Source organism: Nyctibius grandis, chromosome 5 (assembly GCF_013368605.1).
Source record: "Nyctibius grandis isolate bNycGra1 chromosome 5, bNycGra1.pri, whole genome shotgun sequence".
Classification (NCBI taxonomy): Eukaryota; Metazoa; Chordata; class Aves; order Nyctibiiformes; family Nyctibiidae; genus Nyctibius; species Nyctibius grandis.
The window spans coordinates 89,940,527-89,961,075 of NC_090662.1; the positions used below are offsets into that span (position 1 = coordinate 89,940,527).

At 42.6% G+C, this 20,549-nt stretch overlaps 1 protein-coding gene across 2 annotated transcripts in view; it reads right to left on the reverse strand.

Moving 5' to 3' along the window:
* LOC137663287 (rap1 GTPase-activating protein 1-like) overlaps positions 1 to 20,057 on the reverse strand; it is a 32,607-nt gene extending 12,550 nt beyond the window's left edge. The window contains exons 1-10 of one of the 2 annotated variants that reach the window (XM_068400340.1): positions 20,026 to 20,057; positions 12,174 to 12,221; positions 11,023 to 11,061; positions 10,739 to 10,924; positions 3,389 to 3,492; positions 1,833 to 1,911; positions 1,491 to 1,544; positions 1,317 to 1,400; positions 968 to 1,068; positions 198 to 327 (exon numbers count right to left, since the gene is read on the reverse strand). In XM_068400340.1, coding sequence (XP_068256441.1) covers positions 198 to 327; positions 968 to 1,068; positions 1,317 to 1,400; positions 1,491 to 1,544; positions 1,833 to 1,911; positions 3,389 to 3,492; positions 10,739 to 10,924; positions 11,023 to 11,061; positions 12,174 to 12,221; positions 20,026 to 20,043 — 843 coding nt within the window. In that variant the 5' untranslated portion in view covers positions 20,044 to 20,057. The remainder of the gene's footprint in view (positions 1 to 197; positions 328 to 967; positions 1,069 to 1,316; positions 1,401 to 1,490; positions 1,545 to 1,832; positions 1,912 to 3,388; positions 3,493 to 10,738; positions 10,925 to 11,022; positions 11,062 to 12,173; positions 12,222 to 20,025) is intronic. The other variant, XM_068400339.1, reaches the window with a different exon arrangement.
* Positions 20,058 to 20,549: the final 492 nt, after the last annotated feature.

Here is a 20,549-nt window from a genome sequence, read left to right on the forward strand (position 1 = left end):
GGGGCCTCAAACACCAGTCTGTCTAGCATCTCCAACCCATTTGTTCAACCAAACCCCTCATCACTACTTTTAACATTACTCCATCCATAATTCCCAACATTACACAGTTAGGCATTCTCCCCTTCTAACTAGTCCCTCATCAAATACTCCTGCCCTCTTAGCCACACTGTTGAATTCCTTGGTTGTCCTTCCAATACCTGCTGGGAATCTCCCTCTGTGAAGGGCAGCTTTGTAGACACATGAAACATGATCTCCTTGCCCCGGAAATTTGTATAGACCGACTCAGTGCCCGTTTGACCTCTAGTGACATCTAAGCCTCCTCGGAACCTGAGCAAATCCGTACCACGTCATAGGTCAGGCAGGACAGAGATGAGAAAGTGGAGAGAAGAAAGAAGGTATCAGTAACAGTAGCTTGGTACGTCAATATTATCAAAGGTGATTTTTAAGAAATCAGTGATAGGGGGGCACCAAATCTTCCCAAAACAAATGCGCTGACTGAAGCTGCATGATGTTTCTGCTGATGAACATGCTTGCTTGCTAAAAGCTATGAAGCTAAACCAGGGATCTTCAAAGGTGCTACTTTCTTTGGCATCCTTCTGAGAAACACAATCCATATTTTAGAACTACAGAAAGGATAGGGTGCCCCACAAAAAGAGACTAAAACAATACTGACCCCTACCATTGTGAAACAAACTTACATTCACACAATCAAATAAAATTATTCTTTGCTGACACTGTGGGTCAGATTGAGATACCAGGAGACCTTTAAATTAAAATACCAGCAGAGACCTATGCTCCAACAGGTTCCCAGACAGGACGGTTGATACAAGCATTCTGGGCTTCTCCGCCTGCACTGGGGTTCAGAGGACACAGCACTTTTCTGAAAGCAGGGCTCTAACAGTCTCAGCCCCTGAACGCCCCATGTTCCCTAACTCAATCTGGATTTCCAACTGTGCTAGGTACGCACCCACGGAAATCCTGCAGCTGAATCTTGTCACCAAGGAAGTCCAGGAACTCCAGGAAACCCAGACTCTCTTCTGTGTTACTGAAGACTTCTTCTTCAGTTGTCTTCAAAAGGAAAGGAGAAGTCATAAGGAGCACAAGCAGTACAAAGAACGGGCAGTAATTTTTATACACAGGTCAACCAGCTTTGAGGACCTGCACAAACGAATCAATCAACATAAGGCAAGTTTCTATCCTTTCTCTTTACAGCATCTGTATTTTTCACAGAATAGTACAGACCTTATTACTTTTAAGCTAAGAGAACCGACTCCTTCTGTTGTGCCTCAAGTATGGTGGGATCTGAGGGAGCTTACCTGTCCAGGTTTCTGGTAGATGACCCCAAATTTGAAGTTATTGCTTATGACATGTTCATCAAACGCAACAATAAGCTGCGAAGCCTGAGGTAATGAAAATACAAATTATCAGTTGGATGTCATTAGCCAGACCTTGATGGAAAAGGGACACACAGACATATCAGAACATTATACCTTAGGGTAGAGGACAGGAAAGAAGCGTTCAACATTCACATCCTCACACAGTAGCTGTCAAGTGAGAGAGAAAGGGAAACAGAATTGTGATTATCATGTGCCCTAGCTTGCTGCGGGCATGACAGTGTAGGCACTGTTTATAATTATCTGATAGGAGTCCCTTTAGGCAAAAATTCTGAGGTAAAATTAGAATAGAAAGAAGGGAAGCTCAATGGAAGTTTAAAAGGGAAGCATACAACAGTACTATTAGGGAATAGTAGAAAAGAGGGAAATGGGAGGACAGAGGTGAAAATAACTTGAAGAATGAGGCTGTAAGAGCGAACAGGCAGGCATGAATCTCACCTTCGCCATCTGGACAGCATTGGGAAACTCATTCAGACAGGAAATGGGGATCAGGTCATGTTTGGTGCCAGTCCGAGTCCTGACAGGAAACAAAAAAGGTGTTAGAGCAAAGGCTGAAGGGAGACATAAGCAACACTGGCTCTTTAAAGAAAGAGTAGCCATTCCTTCAGATTCTCCTTAAAGCAGTTAATTCCAGAGGATTAATTTTTAGCTTGGTGAATAAAATCACTGGAAAAAGGAGGTATTTACACTTCTTATTTCTCATCACTTGTTGTGGGGAGCAGAGGAAGACAAAACAGGGATGCTTAGTCTCTTGCTCCTTTGCATTTTTTTCTTGTTTGAAGAAATATTTTGCTTTTCCCTCCTACCCTCCATTTTCTTTCACAGAAATCTAAATGTTGAAACACAATTCATGGAGTCAGTATTACAATGGATTCACAAGATCATACAATGAGGGTTTGAAAGACATTTAAAGGGTCTGTTAGAGACAGCCTAAGAAAGCAGATCTGTGCAAAGTACAGGAGGTAGAAACTGGTGTAGCATTGTTCCAGAAAGCTGATGGAGAAAAGCTCCCTTTCTCTATATACATATATTAAAGGAGAGATGTCTTTCTAGGGGAGAAAAAATATTGGGCTGTCAGAGTCCTCTTCAAACCATTATAAACAAGCTATTGAGAAAAAGCTGCTGCACATAATATGATATCTTAATAGAGGAATTACTACCCTTTTGTTCTTCACCAGTCTCTTCCATGTAGGAAGGTTTCTGGGCTCAGATAAACATTCCCTGGCACAGCTCACAAAATAGAGTCTCTCTTTTTTTCCCCTCAGATTATTGCTCCACCTGGCACTCTGAAGTGTTCTCCGTATACAATGGAGGAAAACCACCAGTGATTTTCTTGTAGCTGACTCCTATGCAACCAGTATTTTCCCTCAGTCCTGGATGAGTCCTTGTCAGCAGCAACTGTACATCAGTCGGTTCCAGTAGCATATTGCCTAGTGCAAGCACACCCAGCCCATAGTGTGGTAAAATCTTTTCTGCAGAGTGCCTCTCACCTATGCAATATCCATCTCTGTTCTTCCTCTAGTTCATTCAGCAGCTCTCTTTGGATAATGGCTCTCTGTGGAAGCCCTAAAGGTTACGGCACTTTGTAGGCTGTCCTGGGAAGCTAAGGAATGTTCTAGCTCACCTTCAAGGGAGCCTTAGTCTTGAGTACAAAGTCCAAAGACAGGCCTGGGCTAGGCTGCCCTCCATCAGGGAATCCATATTCTCCTAGAGAGTACTCACATGTCTCTAAACAGAATAAAGAGAAACACTTTCTTTTTGAGGAAAGAACAGTTGTTTTTCACACAGGAACTATAAAGATGTGCCTGCAAACACCACTTCAGCTTCCTGAGAGAAACTCAGAGGGGAAGGCAAGAAAAGAAGGCTCAAGGTTCCTTTGCAGTCCTCTCAAGGAGAAAGACATGAGATTCACACCCATATCTATGCAGAGGAAGCTCAGGGTAAGATGAGAGACACCACGCAGTAACATACACTTCAACAACAGGCACTGTTACCTCAGCAACAGGCGCAGATTTTCCTGTTTGTCGATCTGTTCATACTTCACAGAAAGTACCAGGTAGCCCAAGGACAAGTCACTGGAGTAAAAGTTCTGGTGCTCCTGAAAACAGGAAGCGAAAATGCATTATTCCCAACATGCTTCCCAGAGAAGTTTACCAGTTTTTTTGCATACAACCTGTGTCACTCAAGATTGGCTAATGTTTTCTTTAACTAGCAATGGCATGCTTGAAGACATCCATATGTTGTCTCCCAGCCCCCTTGGTGATCAATGCACAAGCATATCAGTCAAAGCTCATCCACTGCCAGTTCAGTTCCTCCTCAGCTGTCCATCATCAGAAGGGCTCCTGAGAAGGAACAGGATGAGAACATTCAGCAACACATTTTGAAGAAATGGAGTTTCTTGTAAATAAATTTGTATCTTTCATGGACTTCCCCTGTATCCATTCAGACTACACATGACTAAGTAGTGGTCTCCAACACATTCAACTGGATGTGGTCAGGGGAATTTTCTATAAAAACAGTAATGGTAGGATCATTATACCAAATGGTTGATCTCTAAGAGCACTCACATCTCAGGGAGGACGCAGTCAGAGGTCCAGGTAACTACTTTGCAGATGAAGGTTGTTCTCAGCAGTGCCACTATCACTGCTTGAGCTTTAGTGGGGCGTGCCTCAAACAGAGACAGTCATTCAGTGAAATAATGAACCATAATGCAAACATTTTCACAGGCCACCCATTTCTCCTGGGTATACAGCCATGTTCCAATGGCCTAGGTAAACCAATATATATTTTATATATATAACATATATATTGATATATATAACCTCTTACCTCAAAAGGTTAAAGCTTTTTGGCAATGGATATGAACAGAAACCTCTAGCACAATGATAATACTCTCTAGGTGGAATCATCCAGAAATGCTTAATTGCTCCCATCTTCCTAGTGGAAAACCATGTTATGGCCAGTTTTTGGAGCTGGCTGCTACACAAACTCTAACCAAAGAGCTGAGACTGAACTCATGCTTTCAGCAAACAGTCCAAAATTATTGTGTTTGAGATATAAACAGGACAGAGAGACCAATGAAAGTCTCATGCAGGGGATCCGATTCTCTTTGGATTAGATTTGATCAGATTAATATCTCTTGCTGCTAATGAGAACTTCTCTTGAAAGGGGCAGCAGTACATTCCAGTATTTAGCCTCCAACCCAGGAGAATATAGTGAGATTGGTATGGTACTTCTGAGCTAACAATGATGGAAGTTGGGGTAAGACTCCTTCTCAACAAAGCAAAATAATAATAAATAAAACAAAATAAAGAATCCCCAAACCAAAATCATCTCAGCTGCCCTATAGCAGGCAGAATTATCATCATCCTTATGCCTTGGGATCATGAAAATCAGGAGAAAGTCATATAGCAATCTGCTGACAGTGGAATCAGGAATGTGTTCAGAGAGATCTTCAGTGCAGAACAGTTTAGGCAACAAAAAAAACCACAAACAAAAACAATCAAGGCTTTCTTTTGGTATCTTTTGTAGACAAATCTTGGGATTTTCCAAATTCCAGATGATGTACCTCAAGATATCCAGATGGATTTCCCACTTGTGGTTCTGAAGGAAAAAGAAGATCTGTCCACTCACTGAGAAGTCAGAGGCTCACAGGAGATAAAACGCACACAGTTTAATGGGGAGCTTGATTCCCAAATTCCACTTGTCAACTGTTTCACAGAGAAGAGGTACTGACTGCTATCTTGTTTATTGATATATTTTCTAATTATAGTGTTGCCCATCACCAACTTACTTGAAAGATAAAATCAAAGTACTCTGCCTACATTTTAGTGTGTACAGATTCTGTTCTGATGTACACCAGTGGTTTTATGCTGTTTGCTTGTAGAAGTGATCCCCTCAGCCTAAATGCACAGTGTTTGTCATGATCACATTAAAATGAGGAGAGAGATAAACCACCATTCCCCTGCAAATAATGAATGGGCTGTTCTACCACCAGAATAGCAGTCATCTCAAATCAAAGTCAGAGTTCACTTGCAACCTTAGAAGATGGACAGGGAGCATGAAGTCAGTAACCAGAATTGCAAAACTCGGAGGGAGCATCACAGGAAGCACTGTATGAATGCATCCTTCTGCATGACACAAAAGTGTTATGCACTGGGACAGTAAATTAAGTGTCCAGTTGTACAGTCAGAACTTGCATGATTTGGAATGTGTTCTGTGAAAGGAATACTCTGGACACAGTTAATAATAAGGCCTCAGTGCGAGCAAAGTGTGTCATTTGACCAAAAAGAGTTGCTAGTCTGACAGTTCCTTCCTCAGTCTTTTCCCTAGAAAATACACAAGGTCTGTTCCGTCTCTGGTGGATTGCAACCTCTCTGAACACACTGGTGAGATTGCCTTTTGCTGTGGAAAAAATCTAAACAATTTTTTGTATTAGTCATAGTTCTGACTCACTGTGAAAAATAAAGATACATCTAGTGAAATACTCTGATACCTATGTGGACGTAGGCATCTTGAAATCAACAGACATAAATCAATACCCTCTTTGGGAAAAAAAAAAGGAATAACTAAGACTACAGTCACTACCCTGAACCTGGATGTGAAGATGACGCTATTAAACTTCTTTAAGTATTAGAGATACCGTTGTCCTCGCTTCCTCTTTGAGACAGAAAAAAATCCAACACCCAGAACTGCCCTGCTACTGACTTATGGGTTAAAAGTTTCATATCTTCCGGTGCTAGCATAGTCTACCTTCTGCTGAAGCAGATGAATAAGTGGACCCTGAGAAAGATAAGCTGTAAGTAAAGAGCAGCAAACAGGCAAATAGAATAATGTGGCCTCTAGCTGCAGTGTTCAAATCACAGAAGTCCAGTGTGATCTGTCACACAAGTCAATGGTAGTGACTGAACTTATCTGTATGTGGGAAGAAAAGCTGAAATCAAAGGAAGCCATAAAGGCTGAAAGCACTGTGTATTTCTCCTGACCATGACTTTCAGGATACTAATAGGTTTTTGGGATGTGAACAAGAATCAGGTGCAGTAGTCATTGTGACCGAGGGCAGAAAGAGAGAGCAACTGAGGGACAGATTCAACAAGCAAAACAAGAGCGTGGTCAATGGTCAGCTGAAGTCTAGAATCAAAGTAGTTCAACCAAAGAAGTCATGTGCTAAAGTGGATGCCCAAGACAGGCTGTTAAGGAAAAAGATGGCACAATGCCAACAAAAGCCAGGACTAGAAGATAGAACAAAGGAATAGGAGGCCAAAGCCTGAGGTTAGCTGCAGCAAAAAGTAATGCTGAGCTGCAAAGACCAGAAAACAGGACACTTTTTGATGACATTTCTGAGCCAGACCCCAGCAGGTCGGACACATTGGGATCTCAGCTGCTTTGGAGGCTGGGCTATCAGCTCTGCAGATGGCATAACCAGGCAGAGCTGCACAAAGGGGTGCAGTCTTCACTGGGGAACAGGCGCTAGAATTAGTGGAGGTGTTAAAATAATTGAATTTTTGTTAGAGCTACCCTGTCTGCCCAGCTTGATCCTGAATGTAAGCCTGGGTTTTAAACTGAGATCTGAGTAATCATATGTATGAACAAAACTATAATTTCCTCGTTTTTACTTTTTTTTGCCTCTGTGATTTTCTTTCTCTGTAAAAACACATAGGCAACAGAAGGCAGACTCAGAGTCCTTCAGTGTTCAATAGCATTTATCATTAGCTGTCCTGAAGTTAGAGCTGAACCATCAAAAGGCTTTATGGTTAATACTGAAGATTGCAACTCAGCGGTGACAAGATACCCTGGAGCTGAGATGACCTATGTTTAGGTACAGATTTGTTCGGCCATAGAAGCAGTTTCTGTAACATTTAAGGCAGTCTGAAAGGAAGTTCTGGATTTCAGATGGATCTCTCTAAAAGCAACTAAATATCTTCCATGGGGCCAAGGGAAAAGACTAAGGGAATACACAAGGAGTGCTGGCAGTTTGCCTGAGAAGTTACAAAGCTATTAAGACATCTGCTATGTTCTTAGCCACCTGGGTTCTTTTCGATGAAATATAATTATTTTCACTACTCAGTAGCAGCAATTGCACCAAAGATGAAGAAACCAGACAAAAGGAAAAGGCGTCTTCCCCATGGGACCTGGTATGTTTCATCAGTTCCTTTAGCAATAGGAGCATAGGAAGCCAGACAATACTAAAAGACCTTTATGGGATTCAAAATGGGTTCATTAGTCCATTCTCTTCCTTCAAGACAACTGAAAATAAAAAAACAATTAACTCTGACAAAACTTGGCAACCGCTGGTCACCTGGTGAAATACTGGGATGATTTCATCCCTGAAGAAGGTAGAAAATCAGCTTTGGTGGCCAAATGATTATGTGACGACGTACAGGAAGACAATGATACCTGAATATCCAAACCTATCAACGGTGATAGATAACTAATAAACTTACAGTACTGAGCAGGTAGCATCATTATTCCAGCAAGCCTTCTTGTTGGAAAAGTGTAAGGTGTTGTTTGCCAGTCGGACGACAACAAGGACCTAGAAGCTACTGCCATTGTTGGCAACTGCAGAACACAGAACCGCTAAGGCTGGGCTGGTATTGAAATAATATCTAATAAGGTTCTCTCCTTGCAGGCCCTCCCTGCATCTCTGCTTGGAGAAAACTAAAAAAAAAAAAAAAAAAAAAAATCATCTTGGGCTGATATCAGCTTGTCATGACAAGAAAACAGTAACAAGGTCTGAAACACATGTATTTGCATACCAGAGGAAAATGATCCTGAATATGAGAAGAGCTGCAGCCTCAGCAAGTCAGAGAACATGTTTACTAAAAGCATAGATGTGTAGTAATGAAACAAAATTAGAGAGAATAAGCCTTTAAGTCATGGGAAAAGTTTTCTACCCATGGGTAGAGTTTTCTGTGAGAAGAGTCACAGAATCACAGAATGGTTGGGGTTGGAAGACACCTCTGGAGATCATCTAGTCCAACCCCCTGCCAAAGCAGGTTCCCCGAGAGCACATTGCACAGGGTCACGTCCAGGCAGGTGTTGAATATCTCCAGAGAAGGAGACTACACAGCCTCCCTGGGCAGCCTGTTCCAGTGCTCTGTCACCCTCAAAGTAAAGAAGTTTTTCCTCATATTTAGATGGAATTTCCCATGTTTCAGTTTGTGCCAGTTGCCCCTTGTCCTGTTACTGGGCACCACTGAGAAGAGTCTGGCCCCCTCCTCTTGACACCCGCCCCTAAGGTATTTGTAAGTATAAGATCCCCCCTCAGTCTTCTCTTCTCCAGGCTAAACAGACCCAGCTCCCTCAGCCTCTCCTCATAAGAGAGATGCTCCAGTCCTCTGATCATCTTTGTGGCCCTCCACTGGACTCTCTCCAGTAGTTCCTTGTATTTCTTGAACTGTGGGGCCCAGAAATGGACACAGTACTCCAGGTGTGGGCTCACTAGGGCAGTGTAGAGGGGAGGATAACTTCTCTTGACCTGCTGGCCACACTCTTCCTAATGCATCCCAGAATACCATTGGCCTTCCTGGCCACAAGGGCATATTGTGGCTCATGGTAACCTTGTTGTCCACCAGAACTTCCAGGTCCTTCTCTGCAGAGCTGCTTTCCAGCAGGTCAACCCCCAACCTGTACTGGTGCATGGGGTTATTCCCCTCTAGGTGTAGGACCCTACACTTGCCTTTGTTGAATTTCATTAGGTTCCTCTCCGCCCAGCTCTCCAGCCTGTCCAGATCTCGCTGAATGGCAGCACAGCCTTCTGGTGTATCGGCCACTCCTCCCAGTTTTGTGTCATTGGCAAACGTGCTGAGGGTACTCTGTCCCTTCGTGCAGGTCAGTGATGAATAAGTTAAACAGGACCGGATCCAGTACTGACCGCTGGTGAACACTGCTAGCTAAGCCCTGTTCATCTTGTTCTTTTCTGACGCTTGCTTAAAAACTTGCATGTTTAATTGAATACAGACACACATCTCAATTAAGACAAAGAATAAAACACTGGTCACTGTAGAAAAGGAAGAATACAGGTGAGAGGAGTCTTTCTGTAGTACTAAAGCACTGATCATTGAGCCCTTTGCAAATGTATAGAGCCTGATGGTATGGGAATTCCTGGATCTCACTTGGAAGGAACAATGATTATACGGCCCTGCTTGAGCAGGGGTATGGACAAGATGAACTTCAGAGGTTCCTTCCAACCTCAACCATTCTGTGATTCTGTGATATCAGGTCAGCAGTGAATCCTACAATCAGACTGAAAAAATTATATCCCAATTTGCCTCTCATCCTAGCAGGCTCTGGAAACCTTCAAGCACAACCTAAAATTTACCATGACAGAAAAATAATTACAGTTGGCATACTGCAGGCTTCCAGGATGTCACAGGATAAATGTCCATTAAGAGGTTGTACAGCAGGTCTGTCAGTCTAGAGAGGAAGCCTCCAGGAAGGGTACTTTACATATAAATTGTATTAATATTGGTTTCTAGTGTTGCATACTACACAAGATCATTCAGACAAGTCCAGCTACTGCAGAACAGGTCCCCAGCACTGCCCAAAGCTCCACCTCTTCCTGGTTTTGAACTTATTAAGCAGTCACAGAGGGAGACCACTGAATAAGATGCATGAACATACCTGTCAGGCCTTCTTATCTCCTTATGCCATGAAGTGAATCTCAGAAAAGTTCATGAGTTTGTTCTCACTTGTTCTTGATGGTTAACATCATCCTGAGATCCACTCTGGGAATCAATCAATTCCCTAAACAGGCCAACATCCACTTAATGAGGCCAAGCTCTGTCTCCCTGTCTGTCAGACTGAAATTTTTAAAGTCAGGCAACACTTAGCACCAAATTTACTTACATCAAACAACAATAAAACATATTGTCCAGTTTCTTCATACACATTCTGTGGTGACCATACTTGCTACTTATCTACACTGAGGAAAACGACCATTTAGCCCCTTACTGAGGGGCTTGCACTGTCAGTGCTGAAGTCCCCTCTAAAAATACTACCATCTCCATTTCCAATATTATTACACTTTTTTTCCCCTTGTCATCCCAAGGCTGGTATGTTCGGGAGCCTCAAAACAGCTTCTTAACCAAATCTAAGCATTTCCTGGGCAAGTTTTTCTCTTCTGTTAATGCACAGGATGATGCACATATCACAAGGGGACAGGACCAACCTAGCACACTACTAGCCATACAGTAGTATGTACCGTATTTACATTAGTTCAAGGCATCATGAGGAATTGAAATGGAGCGGCTGTGCAGTTATTTCTAAGTCCATCAGGAAAAGCCTGAGATATATTTCAGCCTCAAGGCTGGGCAGGGAGAGAAGGCTCTGAAGATCACTCTTACCTTCCCCAGAAAATGTTTGCGGTACAGCTTGGCTGTAGGGTCACTCTCCAGTTTCACTTTACCACTCCAGGGAAAGTCAGACAGAGTTGGACTCAAGCTGGAGAGGTTGTGGCTGGTCCCTTCAATCCAGTAGCCCCCAAACTGAGGTAAGATAATGAGAGGATATGGCCAACCTTTCTGTAATACCTATTCAGAAGGACAGAGAACATGAAAGCTGAAAGGCCAATAAGCTGAAAGGCCAATAAAGTCCAAGGAAAAAACAGAGGAGAGCAGTACTAACTCACCTCATGGATGCTGGGGTAAGGAATATACTCCTCTTCTGTCTGAAAACAGAAGAGACCATTAGCAAAAATGCGTGGCCTTGTTTAAAGTGTTATGCTGTCATGATGGTGCAAGCTGTGCCCTCAGCTTCCACTCCACCCTAGTCCCTCTTTAGAGTTTTACTTTAGCATTTAAGGTTAGACCATTTCCCAGGTCTCAGCATTATAATATAGAACTTTGAGAACAATAAATTTAGGAGTCAGATTTCACCCACCTTCCTCTTGAAACTGCACAGAATACAAGCATGCACAATGAGGAGGTAGCCAAACTACATGCAAATTGGATGAGGTTAGGAGTGAGAGCCTCTCTCCTTTCCTTCTACAGCGTTAGCTGCTGCTCTTCTGCAGACAGAGATGACAGTAGAGATGGTAGAAATAGTACTGCTTTTACAGTGAGATCAAGGTTGTGTCATCTCCATAGCTAGACTTGTGCTATACAACTGAGCAGTGCTGAGGCATGACTGCAAGAATAGAGGAAATATCTGAGCCACTTTATGCCGGTTGGATGCCCCTTCCATCACCACAAAGAGCACTGACTATCTGTCAGAATTGAGCTGTATCAATTCTCTATGTGGCTTTTTTTTTTTTTTAAGGTCTTTCCAAGATTGAATTCAAGGTCAAGGTTGATTTTAAGGTTATTGTGCCTGAGCTCAGATGATTGAAAAAACGGATAGGAAGAGCTGAGAATTTAAAGATGGGAATCTGTTCTTATTGGCCTACTATTGACAGAAACAGACTAGCTTTCTAGTAGCTTCTATGAATCCTCAAGCAGACTACTGAAATAAATGCAATGTGGTCTCATAAACAATATTTTAGCTCTTAAATTGAATAAAATTTAAGAAATTATTTAGTCAAAACTAAAATGGTTAATAACATTAAATGCTTTTTGGAATCACTTAAATTTGAAAAAGGGAAGTATTGATTCTGTTTCAGATACATAGTTTCACCCTCTTGTGCCACAACTTAAAAAAAAAAGTAAAAAAGGCAAGAATATATGTGTTCTTGGGCTGTTTGGGGGCTCTCTGTTCACTCCAAGATGAAAATACACTGCAAGCTGGGTCAGTTATTATCTGCCATTCTCAGCAACTTAGGAGGCAACGATGACTTGACCTGACCTTGAGAGGAGCTGGAAGGGAACATCTTTGTTCATCCAGACGACTCCCCTGGAAACAGAAAGTCACAGACAGTGAATCCTGTGTTTTAGCATGTCCATTTCACTTACCCTCTGTGTCCTTCTCCATATCCCCAATATGCATATTTTATCTCTCTCTGTAATCTTCTATTTTATGCAAGTTTGGAAGTTTAGAATAAACAGAAGGAGTAAAGCTAGAACTTGGCCAGTCCCCTAGTTTAGCATTAAAACTGAAAAGCCTCCCCACCTTACATCTCTTAAAAAGCAGGAAGGTTGCAGAAATCAAAAACAATCTCAATCCCAAACTGATTTTCTTATTTAATTCTCTAATCTCTTCTAGCTTCTTTACTTCCTCTCCCAAGCAATAAAAAAAGGAAAAGGTAAAGACAGAACACAAAAGAACAGTATTTCAGACCTTTCATTCCTGTTCTACTCTTCCCCCTCCCTTGAAGATATAGTCAGGCATAGCATAGAGAACCTCAACTAGGGTTAAGAGAAGTAATAAACACTTGTTTTGAGGATTAGGGCTAGGCAAGAAGACTTTTAAGCAGCTTATGTGGCTTGCTTCCATTCACATAAGGGAATAAATCTGTCTCCTGGAGGTAAGAGAAAATCAAAGCTGCTCTCCATCCATACATCTGACTAGTGCAATAGACTCCTACAGGCAGCAAGGAGCCACACAGCAAAGCCCTGCACATCTGCTTTCCTAGGCACAATTACTGTGAGGTGGGTTAGAATGGCAGGGCAAAAGACTACTGGATACCTAGTTTCTTCCTGAATCAGCATCTGGCATCCAGACTTGATTCTCTTCCTTAAGGCTATTCCATCCTTTGCCTTCTCACCATGGCAAGACTAGCTCACTTCCACTGCACTTCTGCGGCAGAAGCACACAGGACTAGGAAAATCTCAGTGAGGACAGCCCCAACACGGACTGAGCAGAGGCCCAGAACAAAAGAAGCAAAAAAGATATGGGGGCCAACAGGCTGCATAAAATGCTGTCCATAGTCCAAGTGGGCATCAATACAGGTGGAAGAATAAGGCAAAATTTGCATTGTCAGATAGGAAGCTGAAGACCAGGATTTAAGTTGTAGCTTTCTCTTGTACTCAATACATGAGCATTCAACTACTACCACCTAAGCCTTGTAACTCTCATACCAGAACATGATGCTGAGACTACATTTATGTACACCATCAATGGCTGCTTAATGGAGTGGCTAATCAGGGACTCCAGACGGGACAAGCAGCTCTCGACTTTGTTCTGAAAATAAACAGGATCTGATTTATAACAACAGCTACATCTATGCAAGTATTCTACAGTGGAACTAGCTTGTAAACTAGTATCTGGTAGAAATACATAAATCTGAGTGGAGCTCTACAGTGGAGATGTGAGAGGCTCAACAGCAAAATTTGGGGGCAATGCTCCAGCCATATAGGGTGAAAAAACTGCTAGTATAGCAACAATATTAACACTAAGCAATAGCAACATTACATCGAGGATTAATAATCATCAGAATGCTCCTTGCAGGAGCAACAAAAGAAAAAAAAAAAAGACATCCATTACACATAAAAACAAGGTTACAGAAAAATGAGAAAGCTTATTAAAAGAACCTGAAAACAAGCCATATAAAAAGCCAAACCATTATGAAATGATGAGGAGCCAGACCTTGAGCTCACAACAAATTCATAACACCTTCAAAAAACTCCTAGAAACACCAGAAGAAAACCAGTATGGCTAAACTCCAGGGTAAGGGAGACTAGTAGTAGATGCATGAGGGCATTCTTCATAAATCAGAATCACAGAATGTTAGGGATTGGAAGGGACCTCGAAAGATCATCTAGTCCAATCCCCCTGCCGGAGCAGGATTACCTAGATCATGTCACACAGGAACGTGTCCAGGCGGGTTTTGAATGTCTCCAGAGTAGGAGACTCCACAACTTCTCTGGGCAGCCTGTTCCAGTGTTCAGTCACCCTCACTGTAAAGAACTTTTTCCTCATATTTATGTGGAACCTCCTGTGTTCCAGCTTGCACCCATTGCCCCTTGTCCTGTCAAGGGATATCACTGAGAAGAGCCTGGCTCCATCCTCATGACACTTGCCCTTTACATATTTATAAACATTAATGAGGTCACCCCTCAGTCTCCTCTTCTCCAAGCTAAAGAGACCCAGCTCCCTCAGCGTCTCCTCATAAGGCAGATGTTCCACTCCCTTAATCATCTTCGTGGCTCTGCGCTGGACTCTCTCTAGCAGTTCCCTGTCCTTCTTGAACTGAGGGGCCCAGAACTGGACACAATACTCCAGATGCGGCCTCACCAGGGCAGAGTAGAGGGGGGAGGAGAACCTCTCTTGACCTGCTAACCACACCCCTTCTAATACAGCCCAGGATGCCATTGGCCTTCTTGGCCACAAGGGCACACTGCTGGCTCATGGTCATCCTGCTGTCCACTAGGACCCCCAGGGTCCCTTTCCCCTACGCTGCTCTCCAACAGGTCTGTCCCCAATTTATACTGGTACATGGGGTTGTTCTTGCCCAGATGCAGGACTCTACACTTGCCCTTGTTATATTTCATTAAATTTTTCCCTGCCCAACTCTCCAGCCTGTCCAGGTCTCTCTGAATGGCTGCGCAGCCTTCCGGTGTGTCAGCCACTCCTCCCAGTTTGGTGTCATCAGCAAACTTGCTGACAGCGCACTCTAATCCCTCATCCAAGTCATGAATGAATATATTGAATAGAACTGGTCCCAGTACCGACCCTTGCGGGACTCCGCTAGATACAGGCCTCCAACTGGACTCTGTCCCATTGACCACCACTCTCTGGCTTCTTTCCTTCAGCCAGTTCACAATCCACCTCACTACCCGATCATCCAGACCACACTTCCCCAGTTTAGCTGCGAGGATGCTGTGGGAGACCGTGTCAAACGCTTTACTGAAATCGAGATAGACCACATCCACAGCTTTACCATCATCTATCCACCGGGTTATGTCCTCATAAAAGGCTATCAAGTTGGTTAAGCATGACTTCCCCTTGGTGAAGCCATGTTGACTGCCCCTAATGATCCTCCTATCCTTGAAGTGCCTAGAGACAGCACCAAGGACAAGTTGTTCCATCACCTTTCCAGGGATGGAGGTGAGGCTGACCGGTTTATAGTTACCCGGGTCCTCCCTCTTGCCCTTTTTGAAGACTGAAGTGACATTCGCTTTCCTCCAGTCCTCAGGCACCTCTCCCGTTGCCCACGACTTAGCAAAGATGATGGAGAGTGGCCTAGCAATGACTTCCGCCAGCTCCCTCAGCACCCGCGGGTGCATCCCATCAGGGCCCATGGATTTATGGATGTCCAGATTGCTTAATTGGTCCCTGACCCAGCCCTCATCTACCAAGACAAACTCCTCCTCTATCCTGACTTCCTCTGGGGCCTTAGGGGTCCAGGGCTCCTCAGGACAGCCTCCAGCAGTATAGACAGAGGCAAAGAAGGCATTCAGTAACTCTGCCTTCTTTTTATCCTCTGTCTACAGGGCCCCCACCTCATTCATCAGTGGGCCTACATTGCCTCTAGTGTTGGCTTTACCTGCAATGTATTTGAAGAAGCCCTTTCTGTTGTCCTTGACCTCTCTTGCAAAGTTTAATTCCAAGGAGGCCTTAGCTTTCCTAGTTGCCTCCCTACATCCTCTGACAACAGACTTATATTCCTCCCAAGTGGCCAGCCCCTCCTTCCATGACCTGTACACTCTCTTCTTCCACTTGAGTTTGCCCAGCAGTTCCCTGTTTAACCATGCAGGTCTGCTGGTGCCCTTTCTTGACTTCCTACCTGCTGGGATGCTCTGATCTTGAGCTCGGAAGAAGAAGTCCTTGAATGCTAACCAACTATCTTGGGCCCCCTTACCTTCTAGTACCCTGTCCCATGGGATTTCCCCTAGCAATTGCTTGAAAAGGCCAAAGTTGGCCCTCCTGAAGTCCAGCGTTGTGATTCTGCTAGCTATTCTGTTCCTGCCACATGAGATCCTGAACTCCACCATCTCATGGTCACTACAACCATGAAGTTGAGTTCAAACACACAAAATAGAAATAACAACAAATTTTAGTTTGTTAAATATAGAAACACAGCAAACCAAGTGAGGAACAATCTGCAGATAATATAATAACAGCAAAAAAATTATTTTCCTTTACTATAGACACAGGATCAAACTATAAAAGCTGAGTTTAGAGAAGGTTACCCCTCCAAAAAAATTTTTTTTCATTTGTATTTTCAACAGAGGAGCCTGAGCAAACACCAGTTTTGAACTACTCTTCACGGGGAAACATCCGAAGATCTGTTTCAAATTGCAATGTCAGTAGACAGCCCTAACAAAACGAACAACAAATTATCAGGACACGGTGGGTTGTGAAATTAAGATGGAACAGAGGCTGACAAGTGATCTTGACCTTTTGGGAGGCAGTAGTAATCATTTTGCATTTGGGCAAGTCATAAAGCTGAGAAAACGGAGTGCATGAAATGTAAGTGCAAATGGACATTTTGTTGGTGTGATCTGCAGTTTTACTTGTCAACCTAGTGTGTTTGGGCTCATGAAGAAGGCTAAGTTCTGAAACAGAGGTCTCAAGAACAAGTTCTTTGGGGCAAGAAAGTCCTATGCTCTATCAAAATAGGATAGAGACAGGAGGGACACATAGGTGCAAAGCAGCCCCAGCCTTCTGCAACAAACTGTGGAAAGTACTGGGACAAACTTGCTGTGCACCGGGAGATTTCTGCACATGGAAATGGAGGTTGGGAAACGGCAATTTTGTAAGATTTCTCTCCCCTTCCTTGGCCTTTTTGACAGATCTGATAACTGCAAAAAGTTTCCAGTTTCAAAGGAGGTCCTGGTAGGAGACCAGTATCTAAGAGAGGCCTGAGGGAAAACTTCAGGGCTGCTGTAAAGGAGCCGGGGTTTGTATTGGAGCCTCTACAGAGAGCAGAGGAATGTGCCAGCACATTCCATGACTCTGCACTGTTAAAAGAGCCCCTGGTAGCCTGCAAGCAGAAGACAGAGGCCTAAATCTACCAACCTGTCCTCTAGAGTGAAGCTTAAGATACTGGCAAAGATCTAATGCAGCCCTGGCCGTATAGTCCATAGCTTTATTTTAGAGGGTAATCAGGACTGCAGGGAACTTACAGCATAAGTTGTTGAAGTGTCAAAGCATGGGCAGAACAACTGGTTGATGGTCATTCCTCAAAAGGGAGAGGCATAAACTATAGCAGTCTCAGCCACCTGTTGAGAAACCCTTCTGGTTTTGTCTAGTTTGGCTTGTAGCGCTGCATTTAAGGAAAGACTTTCCCTCACTGTCTCCCTGGATAGCTTACTGCAGACAGCATCAGTCTGGGAATCTGATATTCCCAGGGCCTTGTACAGGGGAAACACCTGGCCTGGGCAGGATGAAAGAACGGATGGCAGAGGAAAAAGCTGTCCAGACTCACAGTCAGGTCCAACGTGGCGTAGTAATGCTATGATAACACTTTTTTTTCTGGGGAATGAGCAGTGCCTTGAGGGGACTAGTTGAAAACGGACAACTTGGATATAAAAAGGGACACAGGGAAAAAACCATGAAGGTAGTTGTGAGAAAATAAGACTGAAAAATATGTTGAAACTGTACGAATGCAGAACAGAGGTAGCGACCATCGCACCATAAAAGACAAAAGCAGGTAAGTGAAGACCTAAAACATCTGGGTTTATTGGACGAAATCAGATTTGCTTGCTTTTCAACTGCTTGCACTGCAGAGCAGTCTAGGAACAACGTATTCCTAAGTGTCCTTATCAAAGTATTTACTGTGACTTCACTAGATCTGTACACATAGAACAGTGCAGCCAATAGCCCATTTACTTCAAGTGATGATTATTAAGATTAAAAAGAAAAAAAAAAAAGGCAAACTTCATTCCCAGATCTCAGAGACAGGTTTCAGTTTAAAAAGAGCACAACTTTACCTGTTAATTCATCACACATAATGTGAAATGGCTATGTTAATTTTCAGTCAAACAATTATACTCCAACCGATTGTTAAGGTACTCAAAAACTAATTCTATCCTGTGGCTTTGTTGCTGTTATTTTACAGGAGAAATGTCCAAGTCTCCTGCTTTGCCTTTTACTCACTTGATTGCTAATGAAAATCCCAGATTTAATTTTCAAGAATGATTCAACAAATCTAAAGGATAGCCAGAGTCAAATGGAAGGAAAGGGAAAGCAAAAAAACCAAAAAAGAATAAATAAAGAATTAGTAAAAATATAAAGAAAGATCACAACAAATAATAAAAAAATATCGGGGGGAGTTTTTTCTTTTGGAAAACACCTCTCTTCCCTTCTTTCAAAAAATTGCTGTCATGCTTAAGCAACAATTATTAATCCCCCTAGTGCAAGTCGGGTGACAAAACAAGCTAAATTAAAAAAAAAAAAAATACACTATACAGTCTTAACAATGGGCAGCCAAGAAACCAACATAGATGCAAAATTAGGTGGTCTGCATATGTTGGAAATTCTCATCAGCTCCTTCTGTTATATCTCTAACTAAAGAGGTCCAAATTCAGTGAAAGACAGTTTTCATATGGTAAACTGGGAGCTGAGAAATACTGAGAATCTTAAGCAACACAGTCTTCCAGTAAGGCACCTCTGCTAGTGATTCTTCCTTACGCAGGACGGACTGTCGTACCTTTTAACACGCGCTTGAACTGAACAAGCTCTGCACACTCAAGCTTACTTTCTAGCACAGAACTAAAAAAGCCAGGCACACTTACAGAGCTTGTTATTCTAAAGCACTGAGAATATATCCCAAACATTGTTTGGGTGTCAGTACAGTGGTTTCAAGGTCTGTGTCTGTCTACACATGAATATTTAGAAGATATACCTTCAGCCCCTCCTTCCCCCACTTCTCCTTTCTACTCTGCCAAATAGTACTTTAGCCTCATGACTCTATACTCAGCATTTTGCTGCTACCTTCCACCTCCTCACCTTTATAGTCCCACCAAAGTCTTGCATTTTCCTCATATCCATAATCAACCACTCAAATTCCAGAAAAGAAGTTAACTGTTTCTTATAAGTTTAATTCCTGCACATAATAAAAGGCAGGTGTTAGGTCAAAGTTAACCACAGCATTTTAAAGTGCCGGCACATTCTATGACTCTGCACTGTGTACCACTCAGAAAATATTGGTAGTCTGTAAAGATGCTGTGAGAACAGATCATCTGAAAAATTTAGTTGTAAAGATTTTGTTGATAGAAAAATAACACATAACATATTATTAGATTGCTATCTCTTTATTTGGCAGGGCAGGGTTGGTTTTTACCCTTTCACTCTATTTTAATTTTACAATGTAATACATGCAACTAAATGCACGTTATTTCCTTAAGAGAATTAAGCCAGAGTCCTTCTTTCTTGTGCAAGTTAAAGACAGGGCCTACAGTAGTTAGTTATTAAACTGTTTGAACTTGCTAAATGCAGTTATGTTAACATCCCATTAATCACCTGTCATTAGCAGCTGCTACCCAGTAGAAACATAGTTTCTTGAAGAAGATGCCAGAGATACCTTAATGCAACTTTGATTTTCTCTCAGAAGACACTTCTGCAAAGAACTGACAGAATTATAATACTTTGTGTCTATTCCTTCCATCATACTGGTTGGAAAAATGAACACAGGAAAATGCTTTTGAAACTCCATTTAAGAGTAGGTATAGGAGTCTGGGGCTAGAATAGCTAAATATTCTGCAAGCCCAAATTAAAGGGTATTGGGAGTGAAGTGACAAGACAAATAGCAGCTGATTATTTGGCTATGAAAAATCAAGAGATCCCAAAGTTTGACAGAATAACCTCTCCTTACCTGCATTTTTTCAATCATCTCAAACAAGTCCACAGTCTGTGAAAAGGAAGAGACAACAGGGAAAAGAATTTAACATTTGCAGAAGCTAACATTATCTTCTGTGGTAACCCAGATATTGAAGGAGCCAACAGCTCATTCCATGTTTTGGCACAGAAACTACTTGCTCGCTGAAGACAAGATGGAATCGTTCTTTCTTAACTGATAGCATGGACAATACAATTGGCCAAGTTGTCTTCAGTTTGTGTGGCAAAAGCTTGACCTAGAACCTGATCGGACAGGTATCAGGAATTTCTCTCTTTCAATGGGTCAGACTACTGACTTGATACAGTATAGCATAGGAAATTACTAAATGAACAAGTTTAGGATACTCACAGAAGTGGGCAACTATAGCTATAACACATGCATGCACAGTCATTTCTTGTGCTCAGTGCTTCAAGGCACATTCCAACCCCAAGCCAGAGGAACACAGACTGCCTTTACCTTGTTGGGGACAGCAGAAGCGAGAGCACATGGAAAGCCTTGGG